Source organism: Seriola lalandi, unplaced genomic scaffold (genome assembly GCF_002814215.2).
Source record: "Seriola lalandi dorsalis isolate HSWRI2012SDOR001 ecotype SW California unplaced genomic scaffold, Sedor1 jcf7180002054648, whole genome shotgun sequence".
NCBI lineage: Eukaryota > Metazoa > Chordata > Actinopteri > Carangiformes > Carangidae > Seriola > Seriola lalandi.
Genome location: NW_019525201.1, coordinates 85,040 through 108,844, shown reverse-complemented (window position 1 = coordinate 108,844; position 23,805 = coordinate 85,040). Strand labels below are relative to the sequence as shown.

The window sequence follows — 23,805 nt, the reverse complement described above, 5'->3', positions numbered from 1 at the left end:
CATCAACTCTGACAAAACACACTAGCAGATTCAGCAAACAAACTCCCCTAAACAGTTGGAGAAAGTGGCGGCCATTTTGAATGAGGGAGGTAGAGTCAAGGAGAGATGCCTTTTTGAGCTAAACTCTCCCCCGCGGGTTAGGCTGTGCTCTACCCCCCCCTACTCCCCCACTCTCCAAGACAATTCATTAGCATAAACCAATTCAAACAATACAAGCAAACAATACAGGCCACCTCACCTGGACTAACCGCATGGTCTCAAAGAGGCTCACACAGGCCACACCCCCCACTTAAAAACACTTCCTCTTCCTGGATTTCTTCCTTGGTAATACTTGATGATAAAGGAGGAGTTGTAGAAGTTTGGTGCTTGTGTCCATGTGTGAAAGATTCCCTGAAATATGCAGGTATCTGCTGAGCTATACAGGTGTGGTGGTTCTGGAGTCACTGATACAGTAAATAGTCATTAGTGTTTTTGGCTAGTTCTGTCTGTAATGCTAAAATGAATGAGGGTATCGTGTGTGTGTGTGTGTTGGTGTGTGTGTGTGTGTGCGTGCGTGCGTGCGTGCATGCGCATGTGTGTGTGTGTGCGTGAGTGTGTGTGTGTGCGTGAGAGAGAGAGAGAGGAGTTCTGCTGTCTGCAGGGAATCATGTAATTATTGCTGCTTCTTTCCCACACTGTGTTATTGGTATTCTAACCCAGACCTCTGTGGCCCCTCCCTTTGTGCCAGGTTTCCATGGTAGTGTCCTCTGGAGGGGAGACAAGCTAGGCTAAGTGAAAGGACTGTGAGAGTGAGTGTGTGTGTGTGTGTGTGTGTTGTTGTGTTTATACACACATACACAGTGGGTGTGTGTTCTTTCTTATTTGAAATCTTGGGCAAGTTCACTTCATCATTGTCACACATTCTGTATTTTTATGGTATAAACATGTCATGTATTTTTCATAACTACCACTCGGAGGCACCCAAGTCCAAAATTTTTCAATCGTACTCATAATGGCTTTAATAAAGACAGCTGGCTCTCTCTTTGGGAGGATGAGGCTATTTCCTGGTTCAGGAGGGATTCATCAGGCTGTGAGGATGTGGATCACTGTCCGAATCAGATGACCTGGTTTGACCCAGGTCTGACCTAGGTCAACACTGGGCCAACACTGGGCCAACACTGGGCCAACACTGGGCCAGGACACAGCTGTGTCTGCAGTGTTTAGAGCAGACATGACTGTGCTGAGGAGCTGGTTGTTTCCTGTTTGTTCATCAGCAGTTTTCTGACATTTGAAGTGAATGAGTTGCGGCTCATTAGCGATGCTAGTGTCTCTGCTGCTGCTCCGGTCCCTCTTCAGTCTGTGTGAATGGAGCCTTTGTTATGAACTGAGCTCTGTTTTCACAGCAGGCTGTGGACAGCAAAGAAAATGTGCTCAATGGTAAATGTTGACCTTTTCACTGATTCATCAGCTCTGCCCACAAATCATAATGAAAGCTTTATTGTCTTTTTGAATATGAAATCACTCTGATTAATTACATGTGCTTTCTGCTCCTCCTCATGAAAACTAGTGATGCTGCTTTGTATTTAGTGCTGGCAGCTTCAAACTGCTCTCTGCTGGACAAACTGGACCTCTCCAGCTATTAAAGACAAAAGGCTCAATAACTGTCATTTCACATATGTTTTTCATTTTAGTATAAAAAAAGCAAATACAACCAGCATTATGTATTGAAATTCAATTTATTTGTGTTCAATTCAATTCAGCTCAATAACCCTTATTTGTCCCCAGGGGGCAAAAAAACACACAAATACACAATAAAGAACAGAAAACTAGTGTGTGAAAAACTTTACACATGACATGAAGAAACAACATCAGTGTAACAGAAAAAAACCCATCAACAATGGTGCCAAACAACATGGGATAATCCATCACTAGCACAAATAAATAAGTGTACACATAAATAACCGACTGTACTCGTGTTGATAAAACCTTGGCTGTATGACAGACATGTCATGTATGTTACATACTGTATGTATATGCTGTCACATACTGTAGTCCATCTACCATTACCCTGGGATATGACCTATAGAGCGTATCAGAGGCAGACGCACCAGACCTTTGTCGTCACGGTTACAATAATGAGCCTTTGGGGGGAAACAGCGGTCGGCGTATCTGGGTTAGAATAATTATTTCATTAAATCTAGAGAATTTAGAGAACCGTTGTTGTCATGGTTACAATAATAAACATGTGGTTGAGGTTGTGAGGAAGTGACCTGCGGTCCCTGTATGAAAGTCCTGTGTTTTCTCTGTTTCCTCCACTGAGTGACAAAGTGTTCAAACACCGTCACCTTTATCCATGATTTTAATCACCTGTTCTGTTGAATCCAGTTGTTACAAACATCTTATGATGCACTTGAATTCCGCATCAGTGATGTAACGTGGGGTTATCGGGTGTTTGGTGTCGCCCAGGTGACCCAGCCAGGGTTCATCAGGTACTAGCTTGTGTCCAAGTGGCCTGTGTATACCACGGATCTCCCTCTTGATCCATATCCACCTGGATGTCTTCTCTCACTGTGCTCGAGGGTCCTGAAGAAAGACCAGCCTCGATGGGGACATCCCTGCTTCTGGACCCCGTCAACCTGGTCCTCATCTTAGCCCTCCTCTCTTCCCGGTCCTCCTCATCTGCTCTTCTCAGGGAACTTACCCTAATGTTTCAGTCATCGGGATTATGTCTGGCCTTTGGCCTGTGGTCACTGCAATGCCTTCTGGGAACTTGAGTTGCTTCCCCAGGTTGGTTTTCAGCTGCCAATCTTGTGTCGTGCTGAAGAGCCCAACTGTGGTTTCTCTCCTGTCTTGGTGTTGCTGTTTGCCTTGGCTGATCTCTGTGCAGATGGAATCAGCTGCTGCCTTCAGGACCTCTTCGTGCCTCCAGTGATAGCGTCCCTGTTGCACAGCCGTCACACAGCTGAGGATGTGTTTGACACAGGGGGCAGGCTGGAGTCAGCCAACCCTCAGCAGTACAGGCTGGTTAGGCTGGGATGAAGGTCATACACCAACTGGATCATGACGTTGACTCTGAGCAGCTCTGTCTTTCCAGAGCTTGTTGACATCTGGTCCACACCATCCTGATGGACCGAGCTTCCTCCAGTCTGACCAGGTGACACCTTTCTCTTCCTCTGACTTTGTCGTGGCACATTCTTGGAAAACTGGATGAGTCTCAGGAGTCTCCTGGCTTCAGGCTGCTGAATGTAATGATTGGTTCAGCTCACCAGCTTCCTCCATGTTGTATGAACATTAGGCTGATGTAGTGACGGGACAGCGAGGCGTGGAGTGAGCCAGAGAGATAGTGCTTCATTTACAATGAACTAATATCAACAGATTTATTGACCAGCTGATTAATCTGCTTTAATTTGAAGAAACATTCATTGTTATCAAAAAAACTTTTAAACAAGTTCCTGAGAGTGGGTGAATGTAATCCCATTAATATGAAGAAGTGAATCATTAGATCAGAGACTGATGGGGATACATCCTCCATGTTGTATGAATCCTCATTTTGTCTCTGACAGCTTGTGTTCTTTAACTCTCATGAATAATTGAGTGGCTGATGTAAATGGAGACAGCTGGCTGCTGCAGCTACATGGATCCATTCACTCAGTCCACTTTGTTTCCTGTGTGTAACTAAAAAATTCACCCTCCAGCAGTCTTTGTGTTTTTATAGCAGATATTTAAACTGTTGGTTCAGTTAGTTTAAAGAGTTCAGATCTGAACGACTGTGAGACGATAAAAAACTGAACTGAAGATAGAAAATCATGTTTTACGTGACTAACAGAATGAATTGGGCGCAAACACTCTGGTTTAATGACCCATTTACTTTTGGGATCTCCTAATGTTTCCTCCAGAAACTCAACAGCTTATGATGAAGCATGTTCAATCACACAATGATAAGATTTAATAATTCATATTACAATACATTTCTTTTTCTTACTTTATTTTAATTTGTAAAAAAAAACACTGGAACTTCAGAGGGTCACTGAAGACGCTCAACATCAGGTCAGTGACCTTTGACCTCCTCCTAGAGGATGCTGTGGTTGTACCAGCAGAGATCTATGGTAATGGTCTGTGGCAAGTGCCAATCTCTTCACGATATCATGACCTGCAGCATCTCCTCCTGCTCCTGCTCCTCCTCCTGCTGCTCCTCCTCACCCTCCTGCTCCTCTTCCTCCTCCTCCTCCCCCTCCCCATCCTTCCCCTTGTCCTCCTCCTCCTCTTCCTCCTTTTCCTCCTCCTCCTCCTCACTGATGAAGATGTGTCCTCACCACTGATCTTTGATGTTGTATTTACTGGATGAGTCCTCCTAGCAGCCTGTCTCTGTGATAAAATAATCATCTGCTTCCTCCTGTACCCATGATGCATCCTGATGAACAGCTGTTGCTCTAAAAATGGATGTGTGTGTAAAATCAGGTGTCATGTGACCTGCAGGTCTGACTTTAGCATTAGCATTAACACATTAGCATTTTTTTATTTTTATTTCATGTCATTTTAACAGTTAAAGCCCATTTTTATTGGCCTCTATTAAACATCCACAGATCTTGAGTGAAGGCTGAGGTATCCCATTCACCCCAGGGACCCCCCCCCCCCCCACCCATCCCCCTCCTTTACTCCAACTAGCATCCTGAGCAGAGATCAGGTTCCTGCTCCTCTGCTGAGATGGAGGACAGTAGGTGACAGTCTGGGTATGACCTCAGAGAGCGGGAGGAGGGGCTGTGATAGTGATGGAGGGAACAGTGTTAGACTGAGGAGAAACAGAAGGAGAGGAAAGCGAGAGGGAGAGTAGTTGTCAGTCTGTCAGCTCTAGCTCTACGTCCTGTGCCTGAGAAGACTGTCAGAGGTGAGTTGTGTGTGTGCGGCTCGTTGTGAAGCGGCAGCATTAATAATGGATGCTGCCCAGATGTCAGTGACACAAAGAGAACATCAGACAGGGAGGCAGGTTCTGTGTGTCTGCATGTGAACAGGTGAGGAGAGGTGAGGTCTCTGGGTGTGGAGAGGTGACGGCTCGGTCACAGCTGGAGGAGACAGATCAGCCTTGTTCCTGTGTGTGTGTGTGTGTGTGTGTCTGTGTGTGTGTATGTGTGTTCATTCAAACAGTGTGTATGCTGGAGTGTGTGTGTGTGGAGCTCCACTGGCACAATAGCTAGCTGTCCCCGAGGCCCTGACACATCAGTGTGGCTGCAGCACCCACGTCCACATTCCCTCCATGCTGCAGTGGGAGGCGTCTCCAGGCCGGTGAACACTGGCTCTGTGGAGAGACACAGAGACAGAGACAGACACAGAGACACAGGGGAGGATGACCTAGATCAAACACTCTTCTAAAAGCAAGTATCCTGTGTGTGTGTGTTTTCTCTGGTAGGAGTAAATCCAGTTGACATGCTTTGTTGTGGCTCAGTTGTGAGTGTGAGTGCGTGTTTAGAGGAAGGAGGAACTCGTCCTGTCTCACTCTGTATCTCCAGTGTTGAGTAAAGTTCCTGCAGATGTTTGAAGAGTCTGAAGAAGTGTTTAGTTTTGTTTTGAGTCTTAAAATGTCGCTCAGTTTAAACTGGAGATAATGACTCTCTCACGGAGTCTGTGATGTCGTTATGTTTCAGTCAGTCAACAGACAGTTAATTATGACATTATTTATTCATGATCTAATTATAACAATCAGCAGTTGAAATAAAGTTTTGTAATGTTTGATGAGTTTGTTTTGATCCAGAGGGAAATCAGACCTGTGGAGTCTGATGGACATTCTGTCTGCACATGATGAACATTATATACATTCAGCTGTTGTCGTGTGTTAATTATCAGACAGGTACACTCACCTGTTACCTGGAGCGCACGTTGAATCAGTGAGTCGCATGTTTCTGTTTCATATGGATTTGATAAGAGGAACAAAGAACAGCAACATTTCCTGGTGTAGAGTGAAGTTTTTAATGTGTTCGTTTCTCTGCTGTTTTAAGATTTCGTCTGAGATCAGAAGTTGGTTTTGATCATATGATCAAATTAGTCTCTTCTCAGTCTAAGCAACTCCCCCAACATTTGAGTCTTTTTTGTCATCTAAGTGTTTGTGGACAAAAATGTTGAGCATATTTAATCTAGTTCAGTTTTAGTGCTTTCAAATAAGACGTCATGCTACTGGTTTTAAGATGATAGAAAAATAAGACGTAAAGCAGCTTTATAACAACAGGTTGTGTGATTATGAATGAAGCTTTGCAGAGAGGGTGTCTGGTCTGATGTCATTCATTTAAGCAACACATCCAGACACTGAAGAGGATGAAATAATGAAGTCTGGAAAGATGCAACAACATTAGCAAATGAAATGCAATCCAACTGTACGAGTCAGTCAGTGCAGTGAAGTCTGATCCAAGCGGTTTGTGATGAATCAGTGCTATAACTTTCTGTTTGACAAACCCTGAGGAACCAGGGGAACTAACCCCAGATACCAGGTAGTGATGTACCCGATTGTTATAAATGTGTGACACTATCACACAGTGGTGATCCTCCGCTCTGGGAAAAGAAGCCCATTGAAGTCCATAACAGAAGCTCCATGTTAGCAGAGTTAGCAGTGTGTTGATGGGTGTGCTGCTGGTGTGCAGAGACTCCAGGAAGAAGGTTCAGATGCACAGGAAGAGAAATGTGTGGTTCACCTGGACGCTGCATCATGATCCAGGGATTTGCTTCAGAACCAGGTCTAAGGCCCCGGTGAAACCCAGCAGGAGCACCTCAGTCTGACCACCACCAGAATCTGACGTCTGCTGATGTCACTGCTGATGTCACTGCTGACCGACCAACTTCATTCACCAGAGGGTTTATGGAGCTAACTATGGTTGGTCTGGCTGTGTGTCAGTCAGACAGTCAGCCAATCAGAAGCCCTGTGTGTGGTTCAGTGTTAGAGCTGAACTACACCTGGCTTCACCGTCTGAGGTCACTCTCAGTTTAAAGGGACAGACTCTGAGAGTCTTCAGTCAGGTGGTTTCTGTCTGCAGAGTGCTACTGACCACCTGTACAGGTGAACAGTGGTCAGACACAGTGACACACTGAAGTTACCTGCTGTGATACAGTCACACCTGAGCTGTAAACTGAGAGTCTGCAAAGGAGAGAAGGCAGTGTATAAATATTCACTGTGCCTCTAGGTTGTTGGTGTGTGTGTGTGTGTGTGTGTGTGCGTGTGCGTGCGTGTGTGTGCGTGTGTGTGTGTGCGTGCATGCGTGTGTCTGTGCGTGCGTGTATGCATGCCTGCATGCGTGTGTGCGTGCGTGTGTGTGTGTGTGTGCATGCGTGTGTGCGTGCGTGCGTTTATGCATGCCTGCATGCGTGTGTGTGTGCGTGCGTGTATGCATGCCTGCATGCGTGCGTGTGTGTGTGCGTGCGTGTGTGTGTGCGTGTGTGTGTGCGTGCGTGTATGCATGCCTGCGTGCGTGTGTGTGTGTGTGGTGTTTATTTAACACCCCTGTCATGTGCTGATTAGATTCACACTTGGCTGCTGGGGCTCCATGGAAACCAGCTCAGTGTCATGTGCTGCTCTGCTTCTAATACCAGTTTGATGATGGTGACGGTGATGATGATGATGATGATGATGATATGTGTGTGTGTAAGTGACATGTACTATGTGTCATCACATCTACCATCTTTGATTTCAAAGTAGACACACACACTGGCAGTGTGTCAGTCCCTGTGTTGTGATCATGTGTGTCTGTTGCCATGGAGATTCACGCGTCAGGCTGTTTTACACCAAAGAACTTGTTCACTTGATAAATTATTTTCTTTCATCACTTTTAATGAATTAAGTTAATGAGTCTTTAACACTGAGTTTATTCAATCAAATAAACATCTACAGTCTTAATAGTTCAAACTTCCTTCCTTTTGTTTCCATGGTAACTGTTTCATTGCAGAGCAGCAGCAGAGGTTTCATACTGATCAGCCACTATTCTGATAATGGATTGATCAGTTCAAATATTTATTCACAGTAACTGAATATCTTTGTGTTTTCACCTGTTGATTGGACAAAACAGGAAGTGATGTCACAGCTGCTTGATCAGTCACATTTAGGAACATTTCCTGTAACCTGTAACATCCGGACAGTGTCCAGGTGTAGGTAGTGAGGAGCATTTACCTTTACACATGAAGTACAGGTTTACAGGTGCAGGTCACTGTCAGTGGCATTATCAGTGAGCTGCTGAGCTGCAGGGCAGAGTGAAGGAGGAGGAAGGAGGATGGCCATGTTCCCTCCACATTATTATTCCTCTGCACCGGCAACAATCAGAGCGGCAGCCATCTTGTTTTCAGGTTGTCCATACGTCTTATCCTCCTGGACACGATATCTCAGTAACACCTTGTGGGAACTTCTTCAAATTTAGCACAAACGTTCACTTGGACTCAAGGATGAACTCAGTGTGACCTCACAAAACACTTTTCAGCCATTACTCAAAATGTCACACAAATGGTTGATATTGTCCATGACTCTGAATAAAGAGGGATGTAACCTGGAACTAGTCTGAGTGGAGGAGGACGTGATTCTAGGTAAAGTTAAATTAGCTGTCTGTGCTTTCAGAGTCTGAACCATGAAGCAGCAGTGAGCTGTTGCTCCTGTAGAGCGTCTCAGTGTGAGTCAGCTGGATGCTGCAGACAACACAGGATGATGGCCTGGACCATGTGCATGCTGGGATCAGTGTGAGGAGTCGGGGAGCTGTGCCTCCATCAGCCTCTCCACTGTGTGGTAGAGAGGCAGCTCTAAGCCTTTAAGCTTCTTTCAGACACTCAACTCCAATTAATTAGCAGAAAATAACAGCAGCCTCTCTGTGATTGGAGCGTGTCTGGATTAACCAATGAGAACAGATCTTCTTCTTTGGTCCTGCTCGCTGGGCTGAGAGAGGGAGGGGGGGTGGGGGGTGGGCAGGTGACTTCAGGAAGTGACATTACATTCACCTGTCAATATGAACCAGTTGAACCTGCTTATAATCGGACTTTATGAAAGTGTCGGTAGCCTCTGTGTCGTAGCAGAGATCTGCAGTTTGTTTACAGCAGCAGCTTAAACAGACCGTGTTCCTGTTTACATAGAACCCATGGAGCTGTTTCCTAATGTGATTGAGGTTGCATTAAGGTGACTTGACCTTGACTTCAGTTGTCATGCACCTGGGCTGCCTGAAGTTGCAGCTGTGTATTTATAGCAGCTCTTCTTAGTGTCTTTCCTTGTTATTGTGACTCAGAGATCAGTGTGTTCCTACTGCAGGGAGGCTGGATTAGACACTGAGGACGCATCACGTCTCTAACATGCAGAGAAAAGGAAAGTTGTGCGTTTTCTTGTGTGTACAGTTGTGTTTCTCTGAGGCTTCATGTGAAGGCCAATCAGTGCAGCTCGTTAGAGAGGGGTGGATCTGTAACTTAAGACCCGGAGCCCTCGACAAGCACGACTGGTGATCATGGAAGATAAACGCAGAGACAAAAGAAGAAGAAAAAGAGTGCAGAGGGAAGTGTAGAGGAGGACAGTCTGAGCCGTGTGGTTATGTGTGTGAGCACATGTGTGAGGGACGCCATGGGAGCGCTGCTGAGCTGGTTCACTGCTCGCCTCTGTGCTCTGCTGCTGGACACAGCCCAGGCACTGAGGCGCTGGAGAGTAAGTCCAGTCTGTCTTCACAGGGTTTCATTGTAAATGTACCAGAGAGCATTTCAAGTGTGTGTGTGTGTGTGTGTGTGTGTGTGTGTGTGTGTGTGAGTTTTAAATGTGACACAACAGAATCTGTTCTTACAGTTAGACTGAAGTCAAAGTTCATCTCTTTTATTTTACTTATTCTGTTCAGATTTTAATGAGCTGAGAGTCGTTACTGTAATTAGACTGGTGCAGTATTTATATGTGTGGCTACTGATGATGATTGATTACATAATCAGCTGGGATGTCAGAGTGCCCCCCCCACCTCCCCCTCTGTGACCTCTGACCTCAGGACTCACAGAGAAACATGTCAACATCAACATGAGAGTGATGTTGTACTAACATGCACAGAGAGTGATGTCTTGTGGGAATGAATGCTAATGTTAGCAGGCTAGGTTAACTGACTTCCACTTCCTGAAACAAAACCTGGCATTAATTGCTAATAGTGTATGTGGAGGTCTTGTCTCAGCAGTGTGACGGTGTGTCTCTTACCTGGATCTCAGTCGTAGCTGTTTCCACGTACATGTCCAGAAATAATTATATTTATTTATCTCAGTAGTTGTAGTGTCTCTTCTGGTTTTACTGATTTCTTGTGTGACTGAAATTATTTCCCTTCTTTTACATTATTGTCAGAACACACTACCTGAACTGTTTCTGTTGTCTCTGTGATATTCAAAATAAAACCTACAAAAACTACAAACTAAAGTGAAACATGTCAGTTTCATGTGATGTTACTGGTATGATGTCACTATGACATCAACAGGTTTTATTGTGTGAAAAACAGGCGAGACGCCGAATCTCTACATCACAGATGAAGCTGTGAGGCGAGAGACCACGCAGGCAGCGTGTCTCTCTAACCCGTTAACATGGGCGCCAAAATGAAGACCCAGACGCTCTGATGCTGCCACACATCCAGTGTGTCCTTGACCTCACGACTTGTTGCCTTGTTGACTCCTTGACTTGTTGCCCTGTTGACTTGTTGACTTGTTGACTTGTTGACTTGTTGCCTCGTTGCCTTGTTGACTTGTTGCCTCCTTGACTTGTTGCCTTGTTGACTCCTTGACTCCTTGACTTGTTGACTTGTTGCCTCCTTGACTTGTTGCCTTGTTGACTCCTTGACTCCTTGACTTGTTGACTTGTTGACTTGTTGCCTTGTTGACTTGTTGACTTGTTGCCTTGTTGCCTCGTTGCCTTGTTGACTTGTTGCCTCCTTGACTTGTTGCCTTGTTGACTCCTTGACTCCTTGACTTGTTGACTTGTTACCTCGTTGCCTTGTTGACTTGTTGCCTCGTTTCCTCGTTGCCTTGTTGACTTGTTGCCTTGTTGCCTTGTTGACTTGTTGACTTGTTGCCTCGTTTCCTCGTTGCCTTGTTGACTTGTTGACTTGTTGCCTCGTTGACTTGTTGACTCGTTGACTCGTTGACTTGTTACCTCGTTGACTTGTTACCTTGTTGCCTCGTTGCCTTGTTGACTTGTTGACTTGTTGCCTTGTTTCATCCTGATGCCGCTGCTCAGTGTCTGTATGAGGATCAGCTTTCAGGTTGTTAGTAAACCCTCTGTTGTTACTGTGCTGGTTCTGTCTCACCCTCCTCTTCCTCACTGTCTCCACAGCCTCAGGACGCCCTCGAGGACTCCCCCCCCCTCTCTGCAGGATTAGGCTTAGAGGAGGGGGATTTGGGTGCAGACTCGTTGGAATGGTGCGAGAGAAGCATCGGCGGCGGCGACACGTCCGATGAGTACTTTGACTCCCGCTCATGGCACAGCGACACTCTGTCAGACCTGACTCCGGACGGGGAGGACTGTCAGGTCACCCTGATTGGACTGGAGGACGCCTGCGACGGTCACCGAGCAACAAGCAGCAGCTTCCACAGCGGGCAGAGTAAAGCCCGGAGGAGAGAATTGGTGACGGCCAGGGACGTCCACAGAGACGCCTCAGAGACTCACGGTGGACAGACCAGCTGTAAGAGGAGAAGCCCAGAGATCCATCTAAACCCTCAAGGTCCCTTAAAGCCCAGAGACCTGAGCTCAGCCGAGCCCCGCCCCCTTCATAGTAAAGAGGAATTAAAACTTGACTGGCACAAACAACAGTCCAGCTCACAGACAGACACTCGACTGCAGAGCTGCACGGAGCCACACACCTCACATGTACTGAGCCAACACAGCACACAGGTAAATACTCCACCTGACACTCAGGAGGTGAGGCCAGAGGAGAGACACCCCCCCAGACTGAAGGAGTCACAGACGAGCACCACACTCTCAGACAGCACACAGGCTCAGACTGTGGAGACATTAGACAGACCTCAGGTTCATGACATCGAACTGCTCAGCAGCTGCAGCGTAGAGAGGATCACAGGTAGCAGCAGCGACTGTAAGGACAGACGTCACACACTCAGAGACGAGCAGGGAGAGGACACAGACACAAACAGCAGGGACAAAAGGGACGTGTATGAGGCTGCGAAGACGTCCTGTCAAACCCATCACACAACAGAGACTCACCATAACGACAACACCTGTCCAGCAGACTCATATCTCACTGGTGAAGTAACAACACAAAGATCTGAGGTTCCACACACACACACCACACACACACACACAGTGAACTACTGTCCATACACTCAGTGTGAGGAGAGCTGCAGACGACCGTCACTGATCCACCCTCAGGTTTGTAGTAGTGTATCACAGCCACAGGATAAGGTGTCGGGTGTCTGCCTGCAGGTGGAGCGCTGTGGGGCTGTTGGTGTGGCCCCACCTGGGACAGTAAATGAAATCTGCTCCTCCATCACATTTTCCACAGAGACCACTTCCTCTTATCCTCTGGATACCTGTGCTGCTGAGGTCTCTAGACGAGCCTCACCTGTCCTGTCAGACTCAGGCAGGGAGGAGCTCACCTGGAGGGAACTAGATCACAAACAACTTCAGGGTGGAAGGTTACTGCAGTGGGAAGTTCGAGGTCCAATCCAGGATTTAACCCGTGATCACCGGGATCAGGGGGGTGCTACAACACAAACAGCCTCTCACAGGCTTCTCCATTCAGGGAAGGGGGGGTCAGAGTCTGTAGAACCAGGTCCTGACTCACCTCAGATCCAGACTGAGGAATGTCTGCCTCCTCACACACTCTCAGATAATCTGCTGTTTTTATCTGGCAGCCATAGAGCCGAGGAGACTTCCCCTGTGTTATCAGAGGGGGGGTGGGTCAGGTCACCCTGCCCTCTCCAAAATACTAAGGATTGGGTGGGGGAGGGGGAGGGCCCTTATCTTTATTTGGAGCGGGAACAAACTGTGGAAACAGGAAGTGAAGTCAGGCTGTCTGAGCACAGAGTCCTTCATCCTGATGTTAACATCTGTCCTCAGCATCGCTCTGGTAACACAACATCAACACATCCTGCTGCTGCTGAGTCCAATCAGGACACAGGTGGAGGACACACACAAACCTCTGGCAGCACAGGTCCTGGTCCATTCTGTAAGACGTCTCTGTCTCTGCTCTCGGACTCCAACAATAACACCAAGGGCAGTACAGGGGGGGGGCGGAGAGGGGAGGGCTCAGGCTGCTTCTCTGGGGGGGCACAGAGAAACTACACAGGTGATGAGGGAATAATTCACCCCCCTGTCGATCCATCAATAACTGTGACCTTTGACCTTGTGGACGATGTAGAGACGCTGCAGGGAGACTCACTGTCTTCACTGGACCACAGATCCAGGTGGACCAGTCAGGAAAACCAGTTCCACTTAAACCTGGTTCATGCAGACGAGCGGGGAAAACTAGAGGACAACACAGCGGAGCGTCCAGAGCTCAGGTGTCTGAACTCAGACAGACATGAAGGTCTTAAGTCTTTAGGTTCAGAGGTGGACGGTGAATCTACAGAGGACAGAAGAAGAAGAAGAGGCGGCTTTCCTGACTCACTGAAGGAACATCCACCTGCTGAGCACACACAGGTGAGTCTGTCAGCTCCACAGCAGGAGGTGAGGGGGGTCAGCCTCCAGTTGCTCCCTGTCAGGAGTCTGGAGCCGATCTGGGAGGCTGAGCGTTCTCTGGATAACTGTGGCACCACAGAAGAAGATACAGGAACAGAGACAGGATATGACATCATGAGGCCTGCTGAGGAAGGTAGGGATGTTGGTGACCTGGTCAGATCGAGTCCTGAGGGTCCAGACCAGACCGAGCAGAGAGACAAATCTCTAACCACTGCAGAGGAGGAGCCTGAGGGGAGCTCACCTGTCCTGCGTAGGGGGGTTGAGAAGCCCTGCAGACCTATGACTGTAGCGTACGATGCTGTGTGTTACACCTCAGCCAGCAGCACCTGTGACGAGCTGGACGACCCTCACTCCGCCCTCGACAAGATGATCAAGAGAAGCAAAACTAAAGGCTCCAAGTTCTCTGTCTTCGCTAAGATGCCGTCTTTCAGGAAGGCGAAGGGCTCAAAGGGTGGCAAGAGTGAGGAGGCCCCCCAGGAGTCACCAGACGGGGGAGGTGAGGGCCTCGTGTCTGAGCAGGGACCACAGAGGGACAACTCTGACGATGAGGTTTTTGTCAGAGGAGACGTCCTCAACCAGACTGTCCACCAGGCCTTTTCCTCTGTGCGCTATGAGATAGAGGAAGAGGACTGTGGCTTCCTCCCCTCCACCCCCCACACCCGACACGTCCGACAGCTAGTCAGCCAGGGGGGCAGTGAGGGGGGTAGTGGAGGGTCAAGTCCAGACAACCCCCTCCTCAGGCAGGTCCAGTCACCCAACGGTCAGACCTACAAGAGGAGCAAGAGCAACGACAGTCTGAACATTCGCCTGCGCTTCGCTCAAGCTCACAAGTCCCTGTCCAGCCTGTTCGAGTCCCGCTCCATGGACAAGGAGAACGAGGAGCAGGTCTCTGATCTGGACTCTGCTAAAGCCAGACAGTCCTGGAGGAGGCTGAGGAAGGCCAAGGAGGCAGAGCTGCTGAAGAGGACTCTGTCAGTGCCGGACGAGGACTGTAGCAGCGCTGCTGCTGGACACGAGCAGGGACACTTCACGTCCTCTCCGGTCCTGGACAGGCTCGGCAGCCCAGGGTCACCATCCTCCCTCCAAGCCCTGCGCCACACTGATCCCATCTCCAAACGAGGAGTTCCACAGGGGGGAGGGAAGGAGAGCCCCCATGGGTGTAAGTCTGAGGGCCAGAGGAGGAAGTGTTCACCTAATGGTCTCCCCACCTCACTCCCTCTGTTTTCAGATGACTCTGCAGCCCGACCCCCCAACCACACCAGCCCCGTGTCACCTTTGAGCCCCCTCACTCAACAGTATTGGCCCTCCTGGACTCGGCCCCACCCGGTGTCCAATGAGGGCGTGGCTGACACCCCCCTACGGCCCATGAGCCCCAAACCCAACAGCCCCAGACCTGCAGCTCAACGCAAAATCTTCCGCTACCCCCACTCCTCCAGGTCCAGTTCTGTGAGTCCTATTGTTCTGGGTCAGTCGGTCAGCGTGGAGGGGCTGACGGACCCCCCTGAGAGACCTAAGACCCTAAAACCTGCAACTAGCCCCCTGGGGGTCAGCCTCAGCCTCCTGGACGCAGCCGAGCACAGAGTAGACAGCCAGTCACACATCAGCCTGTACGCCATCGGCCTCAGCAGCGACCTGGAGGTAAGAAAACAAACTCATCAATAATCGATCGCGGATCAAACTTCTGATGGTTTCTCATTAAATCTTTGTTAAACATCAGATTTCTGATCAGCTCCTGTCCAGATTTCACTTCACTTCTCTTTACTCTCCATTTGGTTTTTACACACAGTGAGTGGTTAATACAGGAAGTTGATTACCTTTTAAAGAAAACATTTTCAAAATAAAATACATCCTCTCTTTAAATTCGACATTTCCTCATTTAACTGTTATTAACCTCTTATTTACTCCAGTACATTCATTTAACTAAATGAATTTACTGGAATAAATAAGAGGTGAATTGATTAAAATAACAATAAGCCATACTCTCGCATTTTTGTTTGCAGCATTGTGTTTTAATAATATTAAATAATATTCATAAAGTCATAACCAGGTGTCATAACCAAAGAAAGAGCGACAAACATCCATAAACTATACAATACATGCAGCTCAACGTTACAGATCAATCATTTCATATTCATCAAAATTATATAATACGTTTACAACTAAACAAAATGCAACACTTTTGATTAAAAATGTTCATTCAGTTCACACCAGTAGCATTTGTGATTTGTTGTCCATTTAATACTCCGCTGAAAACTCGAAGTGAAACTTATGTTTCGACTTGGTTCTTCTTTGAAAAGAGTTTTTTAAAATTGTTTTTCCTGAACTCAACAATCACTGTAAAGCTGTGTGGATAAAACTGACCCTGTTCAGGATCAGCCAGTCAGGATCAGCCAGTCAGGCTTGGCCAGTTAGGATCGGCCAGTCAGGATCGGCCAGGATCAGCCAGTCAGGATCAGCCAGTCAGGAGTGGCCAGTCAGGATCGGTCAGTCAGGATCAGCCAGTCAGGATCGGCAGTCAGGATCAGCCAGGATCAGTGAGGATGTGTTGTGTGTGTTGTGTGTTTTGTGTTACTGTGTGTTTGTTGTTGTGTGATACCGTGTTTCTGTTGTTGTGTGTTGATGTGTGTTTTGTGTTACAGTGTTGTGTGTGTTACTGTGTGTGTGTTACTGTGTTTCTGTTGTGTATTACTATGTGTGTTGATGTGTGTTGTTGTGTGTTACTGTTTCTGTTGTGTGTTACTGTGTGTGTGTTGTTGTGTGATGTGTGTTACTGTGTGTGTGTGTGTGTGTTGTGTGTGTTAATGTGTGTTTTGTGTTACTGTGTTGTGTGTGTTACTGTGTGTGTTGTGTGTTACTGTGTGTGCGTTGTTGTGTGTTGATTTGTGTTTTGTGTAACTGTGTGTGTTGTGTTGTTGTGTGTTGTTGTGTGTTACTGTTTCTGTGTTTGTGTTGTTGTGTGTTACTGTGTGTTGATGTGTGTGATGTGTGTTACTGTGTTTCTGTTGTTGTGTGTGTGTGTTTGTTGTGTGTGTGTGTGTTTGTTGTGTGTGTGTGTTTGTTGTGTGTGTGTTGATGTGTGTGTGTTGATGTGTGTGTGTGTGTTACTGTGTGTGTGTGTGTTACTGTGTGTGTGTGTGTTACTGCGTGTGTGTGCGTGTGTGTGCGTGTGTGTGTGCGTGCGTGTGTGTTGTGTGTGTGTGCGTGTGTGTTGTGTGTGTGTGCGGGGGGGGCACTGCAGTAGTAGAGTCAGAGCGTTACCCATCATCCTTTCTGCCAGTCCTGGGACACAGAGCCAGAGCGGGATAAGCTGAAGGACGACTCCCCCTTGTGGCTCGTGTCCCACCTGATACAAGCAGAATGTAAAGCAGGCAGAGTCACCTGTTGTTCTCTGTTGGTCCAGTCTAACACAAACAGCTGTAACAGCTGTTTTACTTACCTGACACACGTCTGCTGAGAGGTAATAATCACACCTGACACCTGATGTTCACATGGCCTTAAAACAACCTGAACAACACAGATCGTTGGTTCAACCCTCCGATACGACCCAGAGTGTCTCCTGAAGTATTGCCCTCACGACGCAGACATACCGGACCTTGGTTGTCATGGTTACAATTAGAGCTGCACAATTAATCAAAATATAATCTAAATCTCAATATAACCAAAATGAAATATCCAAATCACAGCAGCTGCAGTTTATGTGATGAAGGTAAAACGTGTCTCATTGTTGAGCATTGTTAGCATTAGCATTGTTAGCACCATCAGTGTTGTGGAGCTGTCTACAGATCATATTCTCCAGACATAACATTCACACTTCTTGCATATTGTTCAGCCCTACTTACAATAATAAACATTATTGCGCACAGGGTCTTTGTTGCCATGGTTACAACAATAAATGGTCATGGCATTAACATGGTTAAGGTTGTTGAACGGTCATGTATAAAAGAAACAACATAACTTTAAAGGGAGGCGTGGTGACTGTGACTAACTGGTTCACTGTGAACTCAAAGGGAGCACAGGTCAGCGGTCGACCTGCCGGACTGTCCAGAGCTAGAAAGCTGATGGAGGCGGAGGGCGAGGGGAAGGCGTCCGTGATTGTTGGAGGGCTGAGGACTGGCTGCTGGGCGGAGGTGGGCGGAGACGTGAGTGACCGGCAGCGACGGAGAAACTGTTTGGACGACCTCTGGATCGAGGAACAAAAGAAATACAAACGTAAACAGGCCAGAGCCATCAGAGGAAGCCTGGGCCAGCTCAACACTCTGATATCTGAAGACCTGGACAAAGTAAGACGCTGCCAAACTCAGATCTTCATCTTCCTCCTCCTCCTCTGCCTCGCTTCTGTTCCTCTGGACAGTCTGTTTCTCTGCGGTGACTGTTTCTCTTGGACGAAGCTGCGTCTCTGTCTGTTTCATGCATGACCTCATCTACTTCCTCTGCTGCCTTTTAACTCATGCATGTCCACTCATCTGTTCTTCTCTTCACACATCACTCAGTTGTGTCCAATAAGTGATGTCATGTCCAGCTCATCATTAACAGACCAGTGATGACTGAACCTGGTCCTCCTCTGTCCCCACAGACTGATGCTGGAGTCTCCTCAGGACCTGTCGGGGCATTCAGGGGGATGCCCCTCAAGGCCCACTGCTTCTCCCAGAGCACCCCCATCGGTCTGGACTGCCTGGGCTGGAGGAGACGCATCTCCTACACCTGTAAGTACCCTCTGCTTCAGTCTGCTTCATGTCGGATACTGTGTGTGTGTGTGTGTGTGTGTGTGTGTGTGTGTGTGGTCAGGCTGTGGTGCTGAACTCTCTCAGCAGGGCAGTTTTATCTTCTTCCTTGTTTTGATGTTTGAACTTCAGCAGCTGTGTCCGTGTGCAGGAGCTGTTCACTCCACATTATTTGATTAATTTAAATGGCCAGAAAAAAATATCTTAATTCATTTCATTATTCATAATGACAGAGGTAATGTTTCATACAGAGCAGGTCTAGACTCTTTGATACAGGGTTAGATCAGGTACATGAACCTGATGGACAAACACAGTATCTGTGATGTTGCTTCTCCTCCTGTGTCCTGCACAACTTCTTGTTGTAGTTTCATAGTTGTCGTCTTTTTTAATTTGTTTTTCATTCCCTTATGTATGTGTTTTGTCCTGAGGGGCCACTGAGGGGTTTTATTACTTTAACTGCTGCATGTCTATGATCATTCTGTGACTGAGCAGACTGATAATTCACTGAGACCAACTGTTTGATCTGTAGTCAGAATGACTGCAGTTCCTCATTCAGCCTGCAGGCTGCAGCAAGTTCTCACTGAAACTCTGAGCTCAGAGACTCAACCAACAGATACTAACAGGACATCAGATTATTATCGGATTATTATCAGATCAATATCAGATTATTATCAAATCAATATCAGATTATTGTCAGATCAATATCAGATTATTATCAGATCAGTATCAGATTATTGTCAGATCAATATCAGATTATTGTCAGATACCAGATTAATATTAGATTAGCATGAGATTATCCTCAGGTTATTCAGAGACACTGTAGTTTTTTTTATTTGACAGACAGGAGAAAGCCTGTCCCCTTGAAACACGTCTGTTCTGTAGGTCATATGACACACCAAAACGATATTGATACCTTTCTTAATATAAACATATTTTTCTATGATTTCTTAATCAACAAGAAAACAAATGTTCTCATACACATCCCTTCAGTTTTTACGACACGCTTCATTGTGTAGTGGATTTCATTTTAAATGGACAAACTGCCGTGTTGCTAGGGATGGGTATCATTAAGATTTTAACAGTACTACTACTCTTACTGATACTGCTGATCGATCCGGTACTTTTACGGTACTATATACTACTATCCTATACTATAATATACATACATAGATGGATATTTGATGGAGCTGGTGAAATAAATGTGCAAGATAATATTTATCTGCTCCAGTACCGATAGCAAAACCGTTAAGGTCGGAGCTTATTGATACTGCGGTCTTGAATAATGTAGCCCCGGGGCCCGTTCAATACCGGGGCTCGGTACCATCCCTACATGTTGCCCTTCAGTCTTCACTCAATAATCAATAATGATAAAGTGAAAACACTTTGCTTTATTTTCTGCAGCCTCTGTGTTCATATTAGAAATAATGTTCACATGTAGAAAGACAGAGAACCAACAGTTTGTCTCCTGTAGTCCATCCTCCAGTTTGACTTTTCAGTGTAATCAGATTACTTCAACCTTCCACTTCAGCTCAGTGTGTGGAATATTTTAAACAGTAAAAAGCGGAAAGATGCACAAGAATCAAGAAAAATAAAATTTGTTCAAATGCATTTCTTGAAACCAGCTGCAGTGTGTTACTAACAGTCTGAATCTCATCCCACTGACGGGTTTATACACTTGTTTAAAGAAAATTACATCTTATTAAGAGGCAGGTTTTTATTTGTCTCCATTAAAATAAAAAAACCTGCAGTAGACACAGTTTGGTTGCTAATGACTTCTGTGTCCGACCGTGAAAACACACCCAACTGAAAATGCTTCTTTCCTGACTGAAAACATTCTTGAACATATTTATACATGTTTTTATACTTTAAACAGATATCACGAAGTGTTGTTTCTTTTTGTGACTGACGTTATTTGTCACTAGTTGATGTGTGTAACTCTCAGGAGGAGCTGTGGTTAGCTTCATACTGTATCTGGCTGTTACATCAACAAGTTGCCAGTTTATTAGGAACACCTAGCTAACACTGATGCATGATCTTCATGAAGGTTTTAATGTTCATTTTGTTCAGAGATGTGTTGATGGTCACGTAGAAGACTGTAGTGTGTTCAGGTGTTGAATGGTCAGGTGTTGTACTGAGAAAGTGTGTTGTAGCGTTGTGTTGTAGTTGTGTTTGTTGTAGATGTTGTTTAGTGTTGTGTTATGTTGTGTTGTAGGTGTTTTAGGTGTTGTGTTGTAGGTGTTGTGTTATGTTGTGTTTTAGGTGTTGTGTTGTGTTATGTTGTGTTGTAGGTGTTGTGTTGTAGTTGTTGTGTTGTAGGTGTTGTGTTGTAGTTGTTGTGTTGTGTTGTAGGTGTTGTGTTATGTTGTATTGTAGGAGTTGTGTTATGTTGTGTTGTAGGTGTTGTGTTGTGGGTGTTGTGTTGTAGGTGTTGTGTTGTAGTTGTTGTGTTGTGGGTGTTGTGTTGTGTTATGTTGTATTGTAGGAGTTGTGTTATGTTGTGTTGTAGGTGTTGTGTTGTAGGTGTTGTGTTGTAGGTGTTGTGTTGTTGTGTTGTGGGTTGTTGTGTTGTGGGTGTTGTGTTGTGGGTGTTGTGTAGTGTTGTGTTGTGGGTGTTGTGTTGTTTAATGTTGTGTTATGTTGTGTTTTAGGTGTTGTGTTATGTTGTGTTGTAGGTGTTGTGTTGTAGTTGTTGTGTTGTGGGTGTTGTGTTGTAGGTGTTGTATTGTAGTTGTTGTGTTGTAGGTGTTGTGTTGTAGTTGTGTTGTAGGTGTTGTGTTATGTGGTGTTGTAGTTGTTGTGTTGTGGGTGTTGTGTTGTAGGTGTTGTGTTATGTTGTGTTTTAGGTGTTGTGTTGTGGGTGTTGTGTTGTAGGTGTTGTAGTTGTTGTGTTGTGGGTGTTGTGTTGTGGGTGTTGTGTTGTGGGTGTTGTAGTTGTTGTGTTGTGGGTGTTGTGTTGTGTATTGTTGTGTTGTGGGTGTTGTGTTGTAGGTGTTGTAGTTGTTGTGTTGTAGTTGTTGTGTTGTGGGTGTTGTGTTGTGTAGTGTTGTGTTATGTTGTGTTTTAGGTGTTGTGTTATGTGGTGTTGTAGGTGTTGTGTTGTAGTTGTTGTGTTGTGGGTGTTGTGTTGTAGGTGTTGTGTTCTGGGTGTTGTGTTGTGGGTGTTGTGTTGTAGGTGTTGTGTTGTAGGTGTTGTAGGTGTTGTGTTGTAGGTGTTGTAGGTGTTGTGTTATGTGGTGTTGTAGGTGTTGTGTTGTAGTTGTTGTGTTGTGGGTGTTGTGTTGTAGGTGTTGTGTTGTAGTTGTGTTGTGGGTGTTGTGTTGTAGGTGTTGCGTTGTAGTTGTTGTGTTGTGGGTGTTGTGTTGTAGGTGTTGCGTTGTAGGTGTTGTGTTGTAGTTGTGTTGTAGGTGTTGTGTTATGTCTTGTTGTAGGTGTTGTGTTATGTTGTGTTTTAGGTGTTGTGTTGTAGGTGTTGCGTTGTAGTTGTGTTGTAGGTGTTGTGTTGTAGTTGTTGTGTTGTGGGTGTTGTGTTGTAGGTGTTGTGTTGTAGGTGTTGTGTTATGTGGTGTTGTAGGTGTTGTGTTGTAGTTGTTGAGTTGTGGGTCTTGTGTTGTAGGTGTTGTGTTGTAGGTGTTGTGTTATGTTGTGTTTTAGGTGTTGTGTTGTAGGTGTTGCGTTGTAGTTGTGTTGTAGGTGTTGCGTTGTAGGTGTTGTGTTGTAGTTGTGTTGTAGGTGTTGTGTTATGTGGTGTTGTAGGTGTTGTGTTGTAGGTGTTGCGTTGTAGTTGTGTTGTGGGTGTTGTGTTGTAGGTGTTGCGTTGTAGGTGTTGTGTTGTAGTTGTGTTGTAGGTGTTGTGTTATGTGGTGTTGTGGGTGTTGTGTTGTAGGTGTTGTGTTGTAGGTGTTGCGTTGTAGTTGTTGTGTTGTGGGTGTTGTGTTGTAGGTGTTGTGTTGTAGTTGTGTTGTAGGTGTTGTGTTGTAGTTGTGTTGTAGGTGTTGTGTTATGTGGTGTTGTAGGTGTTGTGTTGTAGGTGTTGCGTTGTAGTTGTTGTGTTGTGGGTGTTGTGTTGTAGGTGTTGCGTTGTAGTTGTTGTGTTGTAGGTGTTGTGTTGTAGTTGTGTTGTAGGTGTTGTGTTAAGTTGTGTTGTAGTTGCGTTGTGTGTCAGGAACAGTCCTATACACAGTCTCTCAGTCTGACTCCTGCTGTGTTGCCACGCTCCTGCTGCAGTTTCTTCAGTATAATCAGATTGACTGGACTGAATTGAATTGTGAGCTGAATCATAAGTCACATGCAGTTTTGTGAGTGACCGAGTTTGTGACTGAGTGTGTGACAGACACACACACATTAAAGCTCTGATCTTTTTACACAACGCTGTGTATTATCAATCGGATCCCAGCTGAGCAGGTTGATCTGTACAGTGCTGCTGTACATCTCCTCTAATCTCCTTTAAGGTGGTTTCATTAGACTGAATCCCTGAAACAGTCACAAAGTCACCTGTAGAGTCAGGACCTGTCCACCTCAGGTGACACAGCGCCATGGCAACACCGGCCTGAGACTGTATATCAGATATATAACTACAGCTGCATAGAGAGAGGTTAAATGTATGTAATGAACACACTCCTTCAGTGGATGTGTGTGTGCGTGTGTGTGTGTGTGCGTGCGTGCGTACGTGCGTGCGTGTGTGTACGTGTGTGTGTCCGTGTGTGTGCGTGTGCGTGCGTGCGTACGTGTGTGCGTGCGTGCGTGCGTGTGTGTGCTCACTGTGACAGATTTAACAACAGGAAACACATTCAAGTCAAAATGGGATTCAAAGTTTACATGAGAACTGAGTCATTCAGGTGGAAACAGACAGAGAGAGACGCTGTTTCTACAAAGTGATGCTTCATTTTTAATGTTTCAATAATTCCATCTCCTGTTAATGTCAGATGTCAATTTAGTTAGTAATTGATCAGCAGAAATAACGATAATCTGCTGGGTCCATCTTCTCTGATGATACAGTGTGGGAGTGTTTGAAGAAATGGCCTCAGGCTCGTGAAACTCTCATTTTATTGTTTCCTGACATTTTGTAAACCAAACATTTAAGAATACAAATGTCACTGCTCAGTGTGGTCAGATGTCAGATAGAGTTTGCATTATTTTCAATATTTAATATCAGATATCAGAACTACATATTCATAGAAAATCAGATCTCCGTCAGCATCATCCTCCTTTATGATATTCAGGTTGTATTCTGCTGTTATGGTGCAGGCTGTGTATCCTGAATCCTTTCTGCTGCACATGACTGACTCTAACATCGACCTTAGACCATCATTATTTATATTATATGTGTAATGGTCGTGTTGCATCTCCATAACAATATAATGGAGCTCAGTCATTACAGTCGGACTCTGTACAGTGACTCACTGTGGATCATTTGTAAACCAACAGTGTGTGTGTGTGTGTGTGTGTGTGTGTGTGTGT

At 45.9% G+C, this 23,805-nt stretch overlaps 1 protein-coding gene across 2 annotated transcripts in view; it reads left to right on the top strand.

The window, feature by feature from the left end:
- LOC111665495 (Rho guanine nucleotide exchange factor (GEF) 4) overlaps positions 1 to 23,805 on the top strand; it is a 117,814-nt gene that overhangs the window by 35,833 nt on the left and 58,176 nt on the right. For both annotated transcript variants that reach the window (XR_002761500.2, XM_023420528.2), the window contains exons 3-5: positions 11,267 to 15,265; positions 17,635 to 17,907; positions 18,201 to 18,330. Coding sequence is in view for 1 of the 2 variants with exons in the window: in XM_023420528.2 (XP_023276296.2) it covers positions 11,267 to 15,265; positions 17,635 to 17,907; positions 18,201 to 18,330 (4,402 nt within the window). In the remaining variant the exon portion in view is untranslated. The remainder of the gene's footprint in view (positions 1 to 11,266; positions 15,266 to 17,634; positions 17,908 to 18,200; positions 18,331 to 23,805) is intronic.